The sequence below is a fragment of the Solea senegalensis genome, linkage group LG18, assembly GCF_019176455.1.
Source record: "Solea senegalensis isolate Sse05_10M linkage group LG18, IFAPA_SoseM_1, whole genome shotgun sequence".
In the NCBI taxonomy this organism is placed as follows: domain Eukaryota; kingdom Metazoa; phylum Chordata; class Actinopteri; order Pleuronectiformes; family Soleidae; genus Solea; species Solea senegalensis.
This window is the reverse complement of record NC_058041.1, coordinates 10,953,976-10,972,302: the sequence shown is the minus strand read 5'-3', so window position 1 is coordinate 10,972,302 and position 18,327 is coordinate 10,953,976. Positions and strand designations below refer to the sequence as shown.

Sequence of the window (18,327 nt, the reverse complement as noted above, 5' to 3'; positions counted from 1 at the left end):
TCTCCGTGTGTGTGCGTGGGTTTTCACCGGGTTCTCCGGTTTCCTCCTACAGGTAAATTGGACACTCTAAATTGACCGCAGAGAGTGGACGGTTGTTTGTCTCTGTGTGTCCCTGTGATGCACTGATGACCTGTCCGGGGTGTACCCCGCCTATCGCCTTATGTCAGCTGAGATTGGCACATGTGGAGGATAAAGTGGTAATTAATCCTCTCTCTCTCGCACCCTCCGTGCCACTGGGCTACCACACACACACACACACACACACACACACACACATAGTTTCTTGTGCATAGTTCAGCTTGGGTCAACTGTGGAAAAGAGTGCTGCTCTCAGTTAAATCAGCCATCACCCCATGTGGAGAAGAATGTTGGGTGGATTAAAAGAGGATATGGAAGCAGAACGCTTAAGGTTTAAGGCAGTATCATTTCACAGACCGAGTGGGACTAAAACTTCCTGCCGTCTTCTGTTCACACAGCTGTCTTTATGCATGCTTCGACCTCCCTCACTGAAGTCCATGACATCTGCCATTTGGAACTTCAGGGTAAATATACACAGCTTATAAACACTGCATGTTTGGAATTGCAATTAAAGCAGCAATATATTCACATTATCACTTCATTGCATCTCGGTTGCAGATATTCTATTGGCTGATTTAAGGTTTTGTGTTCCAAGTAATGACAGCCCAAACAAACTTTGTGGCTCTGTGGCTTTTTTGGTTAAGTCAGAGCAAAAATGAATCCACAAACGAACCAAGTCAATAATGCGAGCTGAAAACTCAAGCTGTGTTTTTAAGTCTTCCTGGCAGCCATGTATATTATTATGAAACAGCAAACAGAGCCAAGCATCCCTGATTTCAAACATTACATTCATATTCTAGCGAATCGTGTGATGTTTTTTCCCCCCTTTGCATCAACTGTACAGCTGTCTGTGCCGGAAACATGCTGAAGTAAACTGTCTGTATGTTTCCCAGTTCACTTAAACTGAGCTGACACTCCTGTCAGTCCTGACACATGAAAACTGCAACTACCAAAGTCTGGTTACACTAACACAAGTGATTTAGCTATGCTAAATTTATGATGAATTTAAGTAAAGCTTGAAGTTTAAGCTTGCATTTAGATTGGTTGAGATTGGTTTGAACCGCCTTTAAATGTTTATGCAACAGGTTTGTAAAAAGCAGAGGTTCCTTTTCGTAGAACCTTTCCAATAGTGAGGCCAAAACATTTTATTTTGCCACAGGGTCCTTGAAACCAAAGTGGTTGGAAACATGAATGCGTCTTTACAAAGTCCTTGGCATCTTGCCTGCTGGATTATGAAACACATAATCTGAAGACACACGCAGTCCTCAATTTAGAGGTGGACATTTTGACATTAATGGTGCTGCTATACAGCATTATATTTGAAAGGTTTTTCCTTTATTATACAAGACAGTATTAGAATAAAAGGGGCCGAGATTGCAGAATAAGACACGGATCAAAGAACCAAGGTTAGAAGAGAATCCTGGCTGCTGCATAAGACTCATCCCTCAGACACGCTGGATGCGGAAGCTCCTCAAAGTGCTGTCCACTGTCATCCGGTGCTCGCGTTAATCAATCAACACGGTGTGCTACGACGACGCTCTGGCTCGCGATCACACACAGTCTGATAAGATAAGATCTAATCTAGTCATCTGGTGGATTTCTAGTGCTGGCTTCGAATGAATTTGACCGAAGAAATCACTTAAATCTATTACAGTCTCTGTGATTAGGGCATGTGTTGTAAAAGTAAATGGTTGGATTCTGATATCCTCCACCCCAATCCCTCCCATCTACTGTATGAAAGACATCTATGTTGTGATTTGCGTGTATTTTTCAAATTTACATTTAATTGACTTTGAAAGGATTTACACATTTGTAATTGTAATAATATTTCTGGTGTTTCAGCCCCAGTGTGTCATGGGCCTCACTTCAGTTGGCATCTGTATAACTAGGCGAGCTACAGGCTTTGACCTCATTTAGACATATATGAATATGAAGTTCCATGATGCTCTGTAATATCAAGAATGTCTGTGAAGGCTCTCAGTCACATCGCTCGGAGTCTTCTTCAGTAGTTGTTGGTAACTGGACTCAATGTATGTGGATGAGTGAGAGGACAGGCAAAGCTCCTCATATAATCCTCAAGCAAGTTACCATGGTTACTGTCTTCTTCACTGTCTCTGTCGCACCACCGACTGGACTAGAAAATAATATACGTCACGGAGCATGCACGGTTGGCGTGTAGAGTCATGAACTGTAGATGTGCTCACGACCGCCACTGATGATGAAAACTATATCCCGCAGTCTTCACCTGAGGCTTAAGTTGGCTGAGTGGTTTCCAGTCTTGTCCATCGAGCAGGAGAGGTACTGTGGTCCCATAGTGTTTCTGCTTTGCTGTCGGTGTGTGTAGATCAGTCGTACTCAGATTTTTCCCTGTAAAAGAAAAAAAAAAAATAACCATGTCAGACTATAGGGAAAAGTGTCAAAGTGTTCCTCCTCTAGATATAATTCTCTCATCGTCGGTGAAACCCGACCATGTCCATCAATGAATGGGAACTTTCAAAAATGATTCCTTACCAGTGGCACTGATAATGAATTCTTCCCCCGTATTAAAGGCCTGAGTCTGGTGTTCATTAGCGACATCAAAACACAACCTGACAGTGCAGCTGCCTTTAATGTGACGCGTCGCCTCAACCGTCTGCATCTGATGGATTTTCTGTCACAACACACAAATAATGCTCCCCGAGTGTTTCTGTTGTTCATAACTGACTTTGACAAAATGCCGCCTCCAACACATCCACACCCTTCCTGAACATGTGTTCACCTCCTTCCTATAAGCCGCCAAGAGAATGGAGTGTGTCCTCTCAGCCATAAAGGCAGGGATACATTAGTGCTCACAGATATCAAGCAATGAAAGGTGTTCAGTCTGTAGCCAAACTGTAACCAGCCCTCTGCCACTCAAACTGCATAAATCTCAGCAGTTGTCAGGAGTGGAGAGAGTTGTGAGCAAAGAGGGGCTCGACTGCTGCTGCTGCTGCTGCTGCTGCTGCTGCTGCTGCTGCTGTGATAACTCCTTCCACAAGGCTAGTGTCCAGGATACAGTGCAGGGATTAGACATAGATTTGGGGCAAGGTTCCCAGCATGCTTTTATCTCCTCTCTCTCTCTGTTCTGACAGAGTGTTAACTGAGCCTTCGAATGGCTGCAATTCTTGACGCTCTGGTGAGTTGCTAGTCATTTAAAAATATATTCATCCCCAAATCCAATACTGATGGCCCTGAGACTGCTGTCTGGGGTTGAACCGATGGAAAAAAACAACCAGCCACCATCCTCAAAAACCCTATACAGCTCATAAATGAGACAGTAGCTGAAATGTCTCTTAAAAAAAAAAGTATATCATGAGCACACAGAGTGGCAGAAAGAAATTGTGAGCCACAGGAGAACATTGCTAACAGGGTTTATGCAGTAATCACTTCTTCATAGCGGGGGAGCTATTTCAGAGCTTGCGTCTCTTACTAAAGCAGCAGGGGTTGTAAGCTCCATTTGTTTCAGTGCAAACATCCTAAATCAAATGTTTTCTCTCTTTTTTTTTGTTTGTGTGTTTTCTCCCACTGATGCTCCGGCAAACAGCAGGGAAACAGATTTAGTTGGAGGATGATGTCAGTGACTTGTGTGAAGTGATGTGTGTGTGTGGTTTCAATATAATTTGTGGGCGTGATTTGAAATTCAAACTTTTGTTGCTGCCTGATTCTGAATCACTCGCGGACACACACACACACACACACACACACACACACACACACACACTCGTCAGTGAAGTTTCTTCCTTTGACGTTCACATCCCTTCTGCCGCTCACATGACTCGCCCAGCTAAATTGCTGAGTCTGCTTATAATCCAGCCTTAATAACCCGGGTCAGGCACAGCACTCCCCAGCTGAGCTTCGTTCTGGTTATCCTCTGAAGAAACCATCACTCTGGAGTTCATCACTGAGCCGCTCCAGCTGATAGCAGAGTGCCAGAGGTGACCAGCTCAGCAGTCCTCATCCAGCTCCAGCATGCTGATGAGAAGCAGGTTCGAGCGAGGAAGGGACAGGCATCGCATACACAGCAGCGAGAGACCCATCCTGTCCTCATTAGTCTTTCGAGAATCACACCGTCCGGGGGAGGTGGGCATGCTGAGTAAGGGAATGCATGACAACCTCTGAGCAAAGTAAACACGTATAAACACAGACGATGAGGAGGGAGAACAGAGAAGCTTAGACACAGTTAGAGGTCCAGACCGAGGTTAGCCCATTTATGAAATTATCCAACCCTTTATTCCAAAAATGAGGTTCTCCCCACACCTTACTGCATTTTCTAATTACGTTTCCAGTGGAATGTGTTTTCTCCCGGAATAAGTGAGGGGTTGGTGGTGCGGGACTTTGTAAGACGTCAAAGTCCTGTGTGAGACCAAACTTTGGATGATTTGTTGTGGCTTGTGATGAGGACACCGAGGATGATCTCACTCAAGGCCTACTCATGTTGTGACTAGATTAGAGATGCACAATATTGAATTTTCTGCCAATATCCGATATGGCGATATGCAAATTAGCGGCTCCCAGACGCAACTCTGATATAAACCGAGTTCTGTACATGGTCCCTGTCAACTAAACTCACACAAATATTGGGAGTGCTTGGACCATTAACCAATATCAATATACAGTATATATGTTTTTCCCTGCGCCCAACTGCAGATGTCATTTAGTCTCTTCTACAGCAGATGTAGATATAAATGTTGCACAAACTTACTCATGTAAATAACTGATGTTTCCTTAAAAAACACTTTTTGTTGAGTGGAAATGTAAATTTGTCGGAGTCAACGTTGAACTATTAAACATACATGGCTGGAAAGACTGTCGCCTGTTTTGCGTCGTGCTCCACGTCAACTTGGAAGATGAGGTTCACAGCACTTGGTTCCCCCCGACTTCAAAGTGCTCAAGTGAATCGCCATGTTGTTCGTGTGGTGTGCTCTGGGGTTTAATTCCCACTTATAAATGGCATTATATTAGTGGAAAGAGTCTGCAGGCTCATTTCTTTTCCACATGCTTGGGAGAGACATTTAGTAAATTTTGGAGCGTGGTAGCACCGCACCGCGCTGTGCTGTGTGTAAGTGTGGGCTTTTTGTTTTAAGGGCTACCAGGAGCATTAAGGGAGCGGTAAAAGTGGGGACCAGAATGTGAAGTCTTATTTATATGTTCAATAAAGGCGAGTATAAACAGAGGTCTTAATAAAGCAGAGTTCTGGCCATGATCAGTTCCCTTTATGTTCAAGTGTACACTGGGAGACCTTGTGCCATTTATATAGCCCCACTAAGTCAATACTAGATGGGAGGATTGTATGTCCATGTACATGGGAATGAGTGTGTGAAATATGACAGAGCAATGGCTGTGTAAAGCAGTGTCTTAAGACATGAAAACATTTTATTTGTTCTGCATGTTCAGCCATAGATTAGTTGTTTACACATTGCGATGCTGGATTGCCGCGGTTGGCTGCCTGAAGCACAAAGAGCATTAAAACTTAAGACGATTGCTGAGTCTCATCCTCAGGAGTGAAATACACTTTGGGATGGAGGCTGTCTGCTCTCTCTCTCTCTCTCTCCCATCTCCAATACGTGTTGCCCACGTTGTCATGGTTTTAATTCCTTTTATGGTCCAACTCTCTTTTAAACTACCTCCATACTACTACTACTACTACAATTTCTGCTCTAAATACATCTACCATCCACAATACGCGAGTTTTTAAAAATGCTGCCAGTTCCATTTTTGTTTGCAAACTCTAAAGCTGCATTTTAGTAAAGGCAGGCAATACTGAGACCTTTAGAATCCAAGACTATGACCTTGACTCAACAATCAGTGTGAACAAATGGAGGTAGTTTTAACACCTAACAGTCCGCTAGACTCGGTACGATTGGGGACTTGGTTGCAACATTCAGCCGGTCCAAGTTTGTTTTCACACTTTCGCACTTTAGTGAATAACGCGCTCCCCTCCTCGCCTGAGGCGGCGCTGCTTCAAGAAAAGAATTCAAGAAGACAAGAAAACTCATTCATCTATTGGTGAATGCAGGATAATCTCACAGTTGATTGAAAAGATCACAGTTGTGATATATTTCTTTCAGAGCTTTTACCTCGTTCTTTCAACCACGAGCCGTTTCTCCCGGCTATTTTTCGGCGGAGCAGAGTCTGCTTCTTTGCATCAGAGTTCAGTTGCACATTTACAAATGAACCAGGCTTTCGTTACTGGTCTAATAAAAAATGTCCTTGTTCTACTTTTCACCATTTCTTGCTGGTTATACTCTCTGACACCAAGCACAAACTAAACAACTCCATAGGAGAGAGTCAACTTCCAAGTTCCAAAACCTGCTTGTGGCAGTTGTTTCATCAGCAGGACAATGTTTCATACATTTTTAAATGATATTTTAGCCCATTTTAGCTTCAACGTCCCCCCTATTCTCTGACTTAACTCTCATACGTCTGTGCTTTGTGGAGCACTGTGCATTTCCCGATGGCATTTCACAGTGAATCACTCCCTGGTTTTATCAACGTCTGTGAACTGATGCATTTTCCACAGGCTGTGAGCTGCCGGTCCCAGGGAACAGAGGAACTTCCTCAGGTCTCAAGACGTCCTTTCTTTCTTACTACCCCGTTTTTTTTAAAAGCACAGCCCTTCTCTTTTCCCCTCTCTCTCTGTTCCACCAAAACAAATCAACAACTGTTCGGCTTTATTAAACCCCAGAGCCCGCTTTCTCGCAAACCAACCGCAACTCACTTCCTGACGGGCAGCCATGAAATAATGTATTCATAATAGTCTTCACTTTTCCAGCACAAATGCCATGCTGTTCTTTTCATCTGCGGGCTTGATGAGGCCATGCAACCCCCGCACCACCACCACCACCACCCATGTGTGCAGGTCCTCACTGAGATGGGGTCCAGGCTACACATGTGTGTCAGTAAAGTGCACGTCTACTCATGGTCACCTCTGTCTGATGGCTCCTGTCACTTTCACAACACTCCAAATTAGAAAGTGAAGAACCTCTGACATGCACACATGAGACATGTATGGACACATTTTACTTACTAGTATGACATTGGCTTGAAATAAGAGAATTTGGAATTAAGCCTCAAAATGTCCGTCTGGACTTTTTTTTTTTGCTTCTTTTAACCGTATAAAGGCCAGAAAATGTCCTGTGATGAAGTGCTTTTGCCCATTTATCCAGAAGAACTTTATTTACAACGTACTGCACGGTAATCTAGTATATTAACTCTTTTAAATGAAGAAGAAAAAAAAGTAGTTGTACATGAACATCAGATTTTGCGTGTTCTCGATGTCCAAAAACAGGCCAAAAAAAATGGAAACTGTGTACAGGCCTTTTTTCAACTCTCTCCTCTCTGGTGACAAAGACGCTGATTTGCTGGCGTCCTGCAACAGCGTGAGTGAAATTACCGTAATAATCACATGTTGGCTTTGACGTGCAACTTCTCAGCTTTCAGAAACCATTGGAAGTTTTCCAATAGCACAAACCGTTGCTTACCTACGATGATGCAAAGTGCACAAACGTGTCGTCTTGGATGCGAGTGATCAGTTTAAAGCAGAACAATGACAATATAGACAACATTGCTGGTTGTATGTTCTTGAAAAGATTGCTTTTTCCCTGCGTCACGTGCATGTATCCACAGATATTTACAGTATATCCAGCTATAGTAGATGGTTTTAATCAGAGTCCAAACTGAGCCCGGAGACCTGAGCCAAAAAGTTGACTCTGACATCAGCACAAGGGGGTGAAACTTGCTCCGTGGCCATTGTTCCTTTAATAAGAGGTGATTGACAGGCATTTCACGAACTCAATTTATCCCCAATCAGGGAAGGTAAATGATGCTAATTCAAACAGAATGGTGATTGGGAATAGAATGATGAATGATACACTGCAAGAACCATCAAGCCGTCTCTCTTTCAGTAATGACCTTGAAGACAAAAACAATGAACTCAATTGCCTCTCTCTATCTCATCTTCTTCTTTTATCTTCTGTAGGCCTGTGACTAATCAGTGTCATTACATTTTTAATCAATTATCATTATTCTGTATAATGACGTCAATATGAAATTCCAAAGGCCCAAGGTGATGGTGTCAAATTTCTGGTTTTGAGAAACCAACTGAAGTGAGGAAAAAAAACAGCACTTTGCAGGAAACAGCAGGGTTTGGTACATTGTCATCTTCTATTTGTCTTCATGGTAAAAGGATCTATTTGGTTCTGCTGGAGAGACGCAGGCCTTCATATTCTGTTGATCACAAAATCAATTAATCTCTTTCATTTGTTCAGTCTCTTGTACTTATCCTGTTAAGGTCGTGGAGGGGGGGGGGGATTCCACTTTAGAGTATCCAATTAAAGAGGCAGCAAATAACATTTGTGACCCTCGCAGTTTCTGTTTGCTCAGTGACATGAATACATCCGCTGTTTTGTCGTAACGAGCACTCATGTGTGAAACTGGGTGGACACTATTCTCATCTTTTGGTTTGGATACGGAATAATGTGCAAAAACCCTTTAGCTAAGAGAAAAACACAATAAAAGCAAGATTTATAACAGGCCGACATTTATTTTAATCAATATTACACTATTAAATAAGATTTAACACCATAATGGCCAATTTAAGACACATTTCACCTTTGACCCAACATCAATCAGCATGATTTTGGACAGTGGGAGACCCTCACCCCAAAACTCAACACATGACGAGGTTCATATGGATTACAGAGGAAAGGTGAAAAGTGCCGGGTCCTCTCCACAGTAAACATCTCACCCAGTTGGGGGAGCTTATGTCAACACCCAAAGGGTTGCAATAAGAAAACAGAGAAACGTGAAAGTGACATAATGGTAATAGGAATCTGAGATAACTGGAAAGAGTGTGTACTTCCATTAAATCTAATTAGTTAATAGTGTGAAAACAGTCACAGTGGTGACGGTTGTTAACAGGTATTGCCGGACATTTCTTTTCTTTTATTTGGTTCATATTTAACAGTGAACTCCCTCTGCTGGTAAATCGTGCTTTTCTCTCTCTCTCCCCCTCTTTTACTGTCTATATCTCGCTACCCCCACCTTGTATACTGAACTCATTTACCGTCACACTAGCCTCATGTCAGGACATAATTACTCTGTGGGAAATAGATGGCCCTTGCAGCAAAAATTCCCTCTGGCTCAGCAGGAGGTGCATGTTGTCTGCGAAACCAGTGTAGTTACGTCCTCGTGTGTGACACACACTGTTTCCACCCCAACACCACCTTCCAGCTGCAAAGCCTGTGCTCGCTGCCTTGCATGGGGTCTTGGGCAAGAAAAGGTCAGTGACAGAGCGCTCCTGGAGCAGATCAGCATCATGGAAGGAGATGTGAAAATTCAAAACACACCAAAGAAAAAAAAAAAGTCTTAATAGACTGACAGGATAACATGGACATCTCCATCATACTGACTATTGTGGCAACCAGTGTCTTTAACATACTGATGGTACAGAAGGTAACAAAAATGACCAACACTAAAGATTGATGAAACTGAAATAGCTCACTTTTTTTATTAAACTATTGGTTGATCTTCAGAAAATTCTGCATACATTAATTTAATGATTAAGGCCCTGGTACACTTGTGCAGACCCAACATGCACCGTGCACACGACGTGAATTGCAGCCCAGATTTTGGAAACGTATACAAAGAGCGCGTTTGGTGCATGCCTTTAAATTCCAGAGAGTTATTAAAAGTCCATTGAGTAAGAATTAGTGACATCTAATGGTGAAAGAGCCAAGCACTCTGCTCACCCCTCTTTTACCAAAGCACATCAGGGAACTATGGTGGCCTTCATTTATTTCAGAATAAATGTTGTTTTTTTCCTAGTTTTTGTCGTCGATGTTTGCTTCAAAATGTGAAAGCAAGGCCCTTGTCTGAAGGATGTAAATAGGGCTTTTTGTAAAGCTACAAAAACCATATGATTTTTATTTTGAAGTGATTATACACTGATACAAGCGTGTTCAATGTCTGCCAATAAACCGTCCTAAATGTTCCACACTGGACTTTAAAGCAGAAGTCCTGTCTAATGCAGTCAATGTTTAACTTGAAACATTAACCGTTATATAAAACGGTTAACCTCAAAAGTAAATCACAGGTCCGTCTGTGGGACATAACTCAGACAGATTCAGCAGCAGAACTTCCTTTGGGCCAATTTGTTAGGAACTCACCAAGGTGACCTGTCTTGTTCTTGTTAACATGTCTGAGGATTTGGAAACACATATTGCGGCTTGTCACTTCATGGTAGACGGAGGTGAAAACTTGGCAGATAGTCTACACCACACTGGAACATAGATTATATGGAGCTTAAACATAATTTGCTCTTTCACATCTCATATACTTATGGAAAAAAGTGGTGGATGTTCCCGTTAGCACCGACAATGCAGTACAATGTGTCAGTGTGGAATTCCAAAAAAGTCTTACACAGGGGTGTAAGCTGAGAGTATGGCTGACTATATTTGCTGAGAACCAAAATACATACATTATACTAAATAAGGTTGAAACAAACCTGTTGTAGGAGAAATGAAATGTAACTAGAGGACACAAAAGTGCACTTCCTGATGGCTTTAGTATTTATTATGGCTTCAAGAGACTTTAGCTCACACTGACCTATGTCACCCACATTGAGTGCCTCTAGGACAAATGGGAGCGGAACATTAAGAAATGTTCCAGAGATGTGCATTTTTCTGCAAAGTTCCATCAGTTTTTGTGTTTAAAATCCCCATAAATGTGATCGATAAAATAATCTTAGCTGGGGTTCTACTAAATCCTTCAATTATGACTGTAACTGAGGGAAGCTTTACTAAACACATGGTGCACACAAGTTTATAAAATCTATTAAGTGAATTCTTGATTTTTAATCCAGGGTGTTATAAAGAATTCAGTGGGAAGTTGAACATTTGAATGAAAAAAAAAAAGTGCACTGTGTTATTTTCAGCTCCTCATTAATAATAAAAGATCACTGCTGCATTGTGATGTTGACGTGTTGGGTCTCTTCGATCAGTTTGGCCTCAGTGACTGGTTTCAAATCTGCTTTCAGTGTTGACGGTTGGGCAGCTCTTGTGTTTCTACGTCGTTATTTTGAATAAACACACAGAATGTTTACACTCTGAAATGCACAATGAAAGAAAAATAAATCTTGGGGATTAAAGCCGGTTTGCAACATATGTAGGGTCAGGACACTGGAGCCAAGTCTAGCCATTTCCCTCCACCTACTGTAAACAAATATCCCCACTGCTGAGCAACTGGTTGATCAATCTGTCTTCATGCACGACCACACGTTGGCCGCCTTCTCTTACCAGCCTCCTGGGTCTTAAATATCCTGAGCAACTCATCTGGAAGATCTGTGTCCAGTCATACTGAAAAGACACTAAATGCCTCTGACTTAAGATTGGTCACATCATGATGATAATGTCTCTCCGGGGGAGAACACCGTTTGCGGAAGGAATGTTTTACCGTCGTCCAAAAATACTGTATATTCTCAGCTCACTTTTCATTTGTCTGAGCGCGCAGCACGCGAGCTGCTTGCAGCAGCTTGGCTGAAGGAGTCCAGCTGCCGCGTAAATACCGGCTGACACCGAGTGTATTAACCAATGGATGAAATCAATCACAAAAGACTTCCAGCGAGGACAGAAGCGCGGTCAAGACCAAAGCATGCCGAGTCAATGCCGGCCGACACCGAGTGTGGTGTCAACCACTGGAGCAAATCATTCACAAAAGAGCCAGGACAGAAGCATCCTCAAGACAAACAGGGAGCAGGAAGTGGACAAGAGTGCAAGAGGCGGTGTCATGAAATATGTATGCAAACACGACAATCCAAGGAGATCTTGTCTTAGCAGCCAGGGAGTCTGACAGCAAAGAAAAACGTGCTCAGTCTGGAGACCGAGCATAGGCTCATTAAAGGCAACACTAAGAAGTACATAGATAGATAGGAGTGATTCTTTTTCATCAATGGATCTTTTTGGTCTATTTGTCTATTTTTTGTTTTGACAAATTTTAAAATTCTCATTATGATATCATAAGTGTTGCTTCACATACTATTTTCAATGTAACCACATCCCCTTGAGCCGTAATTACCACGATGTCATTGTCTTTAATGGAAATACAACAAATTGAATATAATATTTCCATATTGTGCGACGGTAGCTCAAATGGTAAAGCGACTCATCATTCCTGATTTCAAGTCCCCACGTTGCTCCTGTTGCCTGTGCCGGCAGCGTATGAATGTTTGAAAGATGAGTGATAGATAGTGTATGAATGTGTGTGTGATGCCAAAACTGTAGTGTAAAGCAGCTTTGTGTGGTATTGCAATAGACAGTAATAATATTCTCGTCATGACACCTTATCATTTTTAAGGTGACATCCCCTCACCCAATCCCTCCGTCTATGGGTCCATGGGAAAAACACAGCAAGGCCAGCTTCTGATGATGAAGATGAACTGTTGATGAATAGATGAACTTTCTCATGCTTCAGTGCTACTTTTACATGTTTGTCCTTTCTGGTAATTAATTCCCAGGATTCCACATTTGAGTGTTAATATTGCCAGTGTATTCAGATATAAAGGTTTCAGGCACACAGCTCCTCCACCCACCACTGTTTCTATAACGATGGCCCCCTTAAGATGTGGTGTTAACATCCGTCCTCAGGGTAGACAGCCCCAGATAGGACTGTTCACACCTCCAGGATGCTTCTCCTGTGGCCGTATAGGATCCGATTGGAAGTCCATCCATCGTCTACCGTTTTATCCTCCACACGAGGGTCACAGGGGGCGCTGTGCCAATCCCAGCTGACATGGGGCGAACAGCGGGGGACACCCAAACAGCCATTGACTCTTACAGGACATGCAAAGTCCCTGCAGAAAGGCCCATGATCTGACTGGGTCGCAAACCCGGGTCTTCAGAGCGGAAGTCTCCGTCCTTTATTCAAATACAGATTTGCAATGTGACTGTTTCACAGAACAAAACTCAAATTTTTTTAAAGACTGTGCAGATGTGTCTATACTGTCAGTATGTTTATATCAGACATGTTGGCACAATAGTCTGTCCGAAATTATACTAAATAGAATTTCTCAAAGTTGGACTAACCCACACTCTGGTCCTTCCCTCAAGCTGACCTGTACATGTGCCACAGTTACCACACCCATAGAAGAAGACAGTTCATGGAAGAATAAGACAACAGCGATGAAAGCATGGACTGATGAGGAGAGATGAGGAGCTTAAAGAATTGAATAATGGTTCACAACTAGCTGCAAGCTAAACCAGAGACCATAGACTGTATGTAAAAAGTGTACGTAGTCTTTTTGGTTTGACAAACACAGACAACTCGGTAGTAACAAATACAGTGAATCTCCACCAGGGGCGGCTCCACCGCTTGCTAAAAGAAGTTTAAATCATGTTCCCATTTAGAGGAAAATAGGCAATAAGGTGCAGCACATGAGTGGACACCAGTGTGATCATGGTGTCATCCAATAGGTGCCTGGTTGCAGGAGACATCTGGTGAATTTCTGCTTGCGAAAACTCAACAAGGCAGCAGTCACGTCCTTTAATCTCGAGGATTCAAAACAGGAGTTCAGATTCTAATGGGTGATGTCATTACGGAAGGGGATCTACAGTATGTGTGGTGTCCTTGTTGAATGTGCACCCAACAGGGCGAGGCACGCTGGCGATTGGGATGTCATGAGCCACGGCCCCAAGGCAAATAAATACAGTGAGGGAGAAAAAAACACCCCACAAGCATAGACACAAACACACACTGACATCACATGTGCATCACACAAGCAGCTCTTTCTCCTGTATTGCCTGGATGTCATAAACATAGCGAATATAGCAACAATAATATACAGATTTAAACAAAGCTTGCTTGACTGTACATTTTTAACTTGTGTTTGCTACTAATAAAAACCTTGAAAAACAACTATGATTGAACAAGGCGACTTGTATGAAGTGTGCTCAGAGTGGCAGCCTGGAGTGTTCCCAGTGATTACCAAAGAGAGATTCAGCATCATCACTTGCACAGCAGCTCCTCTCCTCTGAGGAGCATGTTGGTGGACTGCCTGCCAGCTACAATGTAATGTTCCCCTAATGCTCGTGATCACAGGCTGCAGCGTGAACTGAGAAAGCTTGTTTACACTGGAGATGGTTCACTCTGCCCAAACATGTGTTACAGATCTGGACTTTCATAAAACTTGCTGTAACCGAAACTGTCAAGGGGGGACACACGAATGCAGAATGTGCAGAATAGAATAGAATAGAATAGAAGTTAAATGCACAATGACAGTTGCAGACAACTTACACGTAAAAGCTTTTTCTATTGGTTTCCAAGTTATTCTTCGTAAAACCGTGCGTCAAAGTCGTTAATCACGATTCTGTCCAATTCTGACATGCAGCAATTAAGAAAATTATGATTAACTACGTTTACATACGCGCATCTTTTACACATTATTGAATAACAATGTTGTATTTCCCATTTGTCTGATTCGTGTCACATTCTGACACGTAACAGCTGATAAAACGATTTACTACTTTTACGCACGGATCTTTAACGCATCAGGAGAAGCTGAAGTTAATCTTTGTTTCCCTTGTTGTTCTTCTTCATCATCTCTTACCTTCAGCAGATGTGGAGATCACGCTGCCACGCACCGACAGAGAGACAGTTAAAGCCTGAAGCGCTGTCAGAATAACAAAGTTCAGGCTCCGGCTCCTGGGGATCATGATGTCCGGCTGAAGCGTGGACGGGACTGGCTTCTTCTTCTTTTTGCACTGTTTCACTGCAGCGCAGCCATCACACAGTTCACAGCCCGGCAACAGCTGATGTGTCTGAGTCCCCACCACCACCACCACCAGCAGCACCAGCACCAACACCAACACACCCACCCGAAATAAAACGACTTCCTGAAATATGATCAAGTAAGTGTGCGCTTTCGGAAATCCCGGCAACAGCTGATTCAAGTCCGCGCACTTTCTCCATTCAAAGGTTTCCAAGTCACAGGGCTGGAGCAGCTGCAGCGGCAGCGCAAACAACAAGTGTGGGAGTGGGAGTGGGAGTGGAAGTGGAAGCGATGCACACTGACAGTGAGCTCTGCTTCAGTCGCCCACTGGAATGACATCGATTCCAGGGCAATTACTGGTGTGAAGTGTTGTCTTTTGAGTGGGAACCATGTGCTTCAGTGAAACGTTCCGCGAGGTCCTAAAGCCACAACACGGCACCAGCAGTGTTAAAACACGTGGATTTTCCTGTAATTCTTTTCAAAATAAAGCCTTCAATCATTAATATAAGATTTAAAAAAATAAAATAAATAAATGTAAATACAGTGCAGGAAGAGCCAAAGTGTCCTTCTGACTTATTTTAAGCATCCACTTATATATAAAACTAATGAAATGTATGTATGTATACTATCTATACATTACAAAGACCTTTAAGTTACAAAAATATAATAGAAATATAATAATATGTAATCAAATTAAGATAAGAATCAAAGTGTATGTGTGTGTGATGATGTACACTAAACTATTTACTTTAATGAAATAAACAAAACTAAATCACATGTATTACCCCTTTCCCCCTCTAGTATTGTGAGATAAGTGGAAAATAATATTTGGTAATATTCGTTGTCTCCATGTAAATAGCACAGTTCACCAAAAAGTGAGTGTACTATGTGTCTATTCATCTAATGTTTCCAGGCCCCACCTTCTTTTCAAATGGAATATTTTATGTGTTTCACTGTAGGTCAGGCAAAGCAAACGCTTTCCCATCATACAGAACCTGCAGGCAAAATGTTTTCCCAGACAAACATAGTAAGAGGTTCCAGAGTCAAGATTATCTTGTTTTTTCAATTACAGATGGACCTTTGTCAAAAATGACCATAAAGAAGTTCAAGTTTTAAAATGGCTTGAAACGTGCAGGACACTGTGTGAAGTTGAGTATTTTACTTTGAAGGCAAAGCACTAGATTTCCAGCCTGTCTTTCATCTCCCTAGTAAAACTTGACCCAAACAGCTTGTTATAGATACTGTAAAAGCACACACTCAGTTTAAATTTGAATAATGCAGCCACACAGCCTTAAATGCACTCATTTCCCACTCATATACTGTATGTGTAACAAATATATGCACTCCAAACTCTGTTCCTTCACATTAATAAGTGATTTTAGTGATTTACTTTAAAACATCATTTTCAAACAGACTCACAAACAGGTTCAGACTCAAGCTGTCGCCGTTGTGATGCATAAATGATGATAGTACACATGGACACATGCTCATGGATGCATTCAAACGCTGTACGGCTCTGCTCGTGAACGCACTTGTGTGCACTCTGCACCGCACCACATGGCCGTCCACTTCAGATCTGGAATCAGTATTGCAGAAAACCGGCAGATGTCCACATACTGTACAGGCTGTGTCCCTGAAAGCGTTTTCTTTCTCCCCCACAGGAAAAACAAAACAAAATAGAAAGTAAATGCATAGCACTTCAGGTCCAACACGCTCCCAACAATAAAGGATGAAGTTTAAGTTTCAACAAAGGCGACAATTTTGTGCTGCAATGTCTTTACCTTCATCCCCAAAATGCAGGAGTCGCTCTATTTCCCCTGCATGCTGATTTCACTGAAACTCAGAAATTCAGCTCAGTGACATTTCTAAAGCTGACTTGTTGCTCTTTTTAAGAGTATGCGGGATGTTTGGAGAAATGTGATAAGGCACATAAAGTAGCAGACAGTAAAACAGAATATTTCTGTTAGTGTGCCAGGACAGATACTGAATAATTCACCCTGATTTTATACAAGATTTATTTTATTTCACCTCTGTTATTTTCGGAGTGTAGCACAGGGAAGCTGTGTGTGTGTGTGTGTGTGTGTGTGGCTGTATGGTGTGACAAATTCAACAAAAGACACAAGTTGAATCTATAAAATACATTTAATTAGATTAAAATAATAAAAAAAAATGCACAGTTGAAGTAAAGAATCTACAGTATAACCATTTTTGTCACAAGACCAGTGGGTTTACACAGGTGTAAAGTAGAATAGTAATAGGGTTATATTCAAAAAGCAAGATAAAGTAAATATGTTTTTTAAGCTGCATTCATGTTTCGTAATTATCCGAATTTGCGTATTTCAGACATGAGGAGACTGTTATTAAACCACGGGTGCTGTTATTAATAGACTCCCACTGTCCAATTACACCCACACATGGATATGCACATGAAGAGAGGTTTACAGAAATAGTCGCAAGGAATCGTCCGTCTTCTCCGCGACATTCAGATGGATGAAACAGCTGGACTATGACAGGAGACGAACTTAAAGGCTAACGAGTAAAATAACAACAAAGAGTGATGAAAGGAGCATCTGCTCCGTTGCCTCTTATTCCCAAAAATAAATATTCACACGTCTCACTTCTGATTTATGGCCCGCTCCATCATGTTGTCGAGTGGGCACATTCACCGTGGATCAAAACACAAATTCTAAATCTGCGGTGGCAGACTGTAGTCCATCATGAGACAAAGGGCGGAGACAAAAGCTCCATTCAGATCTGCAGGGTCCATTAACAGGGCATTTCCAGTGAGACGGGGTCACATTCCTCCATCTTATAGCTAATAGCTGGCACTGAATTATAGCAGAGCCCACTTCAGGCTTCTGTCTGCCGACTGCTTTTATAATGAGGACAGCTGAAAACTGTCCTGGATAATGACATATTTTGTCTTATATTACAGCTTCACATCACATGAGATCATGAGAAGAGTGGCAGCCAAGGGCATCAGTGCTTTATGGTGCACCAGGCATTCTGGAGAGAACGGCAATTTGCAATCAAGTAAGAAATGGGATAAACAGGGATGAACAGTGTGCGTTTAGATGTTATCGTATAAGTGTGTTCATCAGTTGCAGTGTGATGTTTGATTACAACCAACATGGAGCGGTGAGACGTGATTTCATGCGTTCATCTTCGTTTGTTATTGCATGCTGCAGGAAGAGCTGAGTCACCAGCATCTGTCTTGCTCAAAAAGAAATATCTATGCCAAACTTTTTTTTTATGGCAGAACCCGACCCAGTTCTACACATGAGCAGAGCGAACCGCCCTAGCAAATCACCCAACTACACCCAAAGTTTAAAAAAAGAAAAAGTACTTTATGTACCCTTCAAATCATTGACTTTAGCTTTGGATACAGAAGTTAAAAGATGTTATTGCAATTTGATATATATAAAAATCTTAGTATAGATATAAACCTATTGTTGTCAGGTATTTATCTGC

At 42.1% G+C, this 18,327-nt stretch overlaps 1 protein-coding gene and 1 long non-coding RNA gene across 2 annotated transcripts in view; one reads left to right on the top strand and one right to left on the bottom strand.

Moving 5' to 3' along the window:
- The window catches only part of LOC122758868 (disintegrin and metalloproteinase domain-containing protein 12-like), a 74,845-nt gene extending 60,037 nt beyond the window's left edge, over window positions 1–14,808 (bottom strand). The window contains exons 1-2 of the mRNA XM_044013249.1: window positions 14,695–14,808; window positions 2,323–2,444 (exon numbers count right to left, since the gene is read on the bottom strand). Of these exons, the coding sequence (XP_043869184.1) occupies window positions 2,323–2,444; window positions 14,695–14,800 (228 nt within the window). The 5' untranslated portion in view covers window positions 14,801–14,808. The remainder of the gene's footprint in view (window positions 1–2,322; window positions 2,445–14,694) is intronic.
- Window positions 1–17,993, top strand: part of LOC122758873 — an 84,496-nt gene extending 66,503 nt beyond the window's left edge. Inside the window, exons 3-4 of the long non-coding RNA XR_006358204.1 lie at window positions 14,704–14,995; window positions 17,792–17,993. This is a non-coding gene — a long non-coding RNA (uncharacterized LOC122758873). The remainder of the gene's footprint in view (window positions 1–14,703; window positions 14,996–17,791) is intronic.
- The last annotated feature ends 334 nt before the right edge of the window (window positions 17,994–18,327 follow it).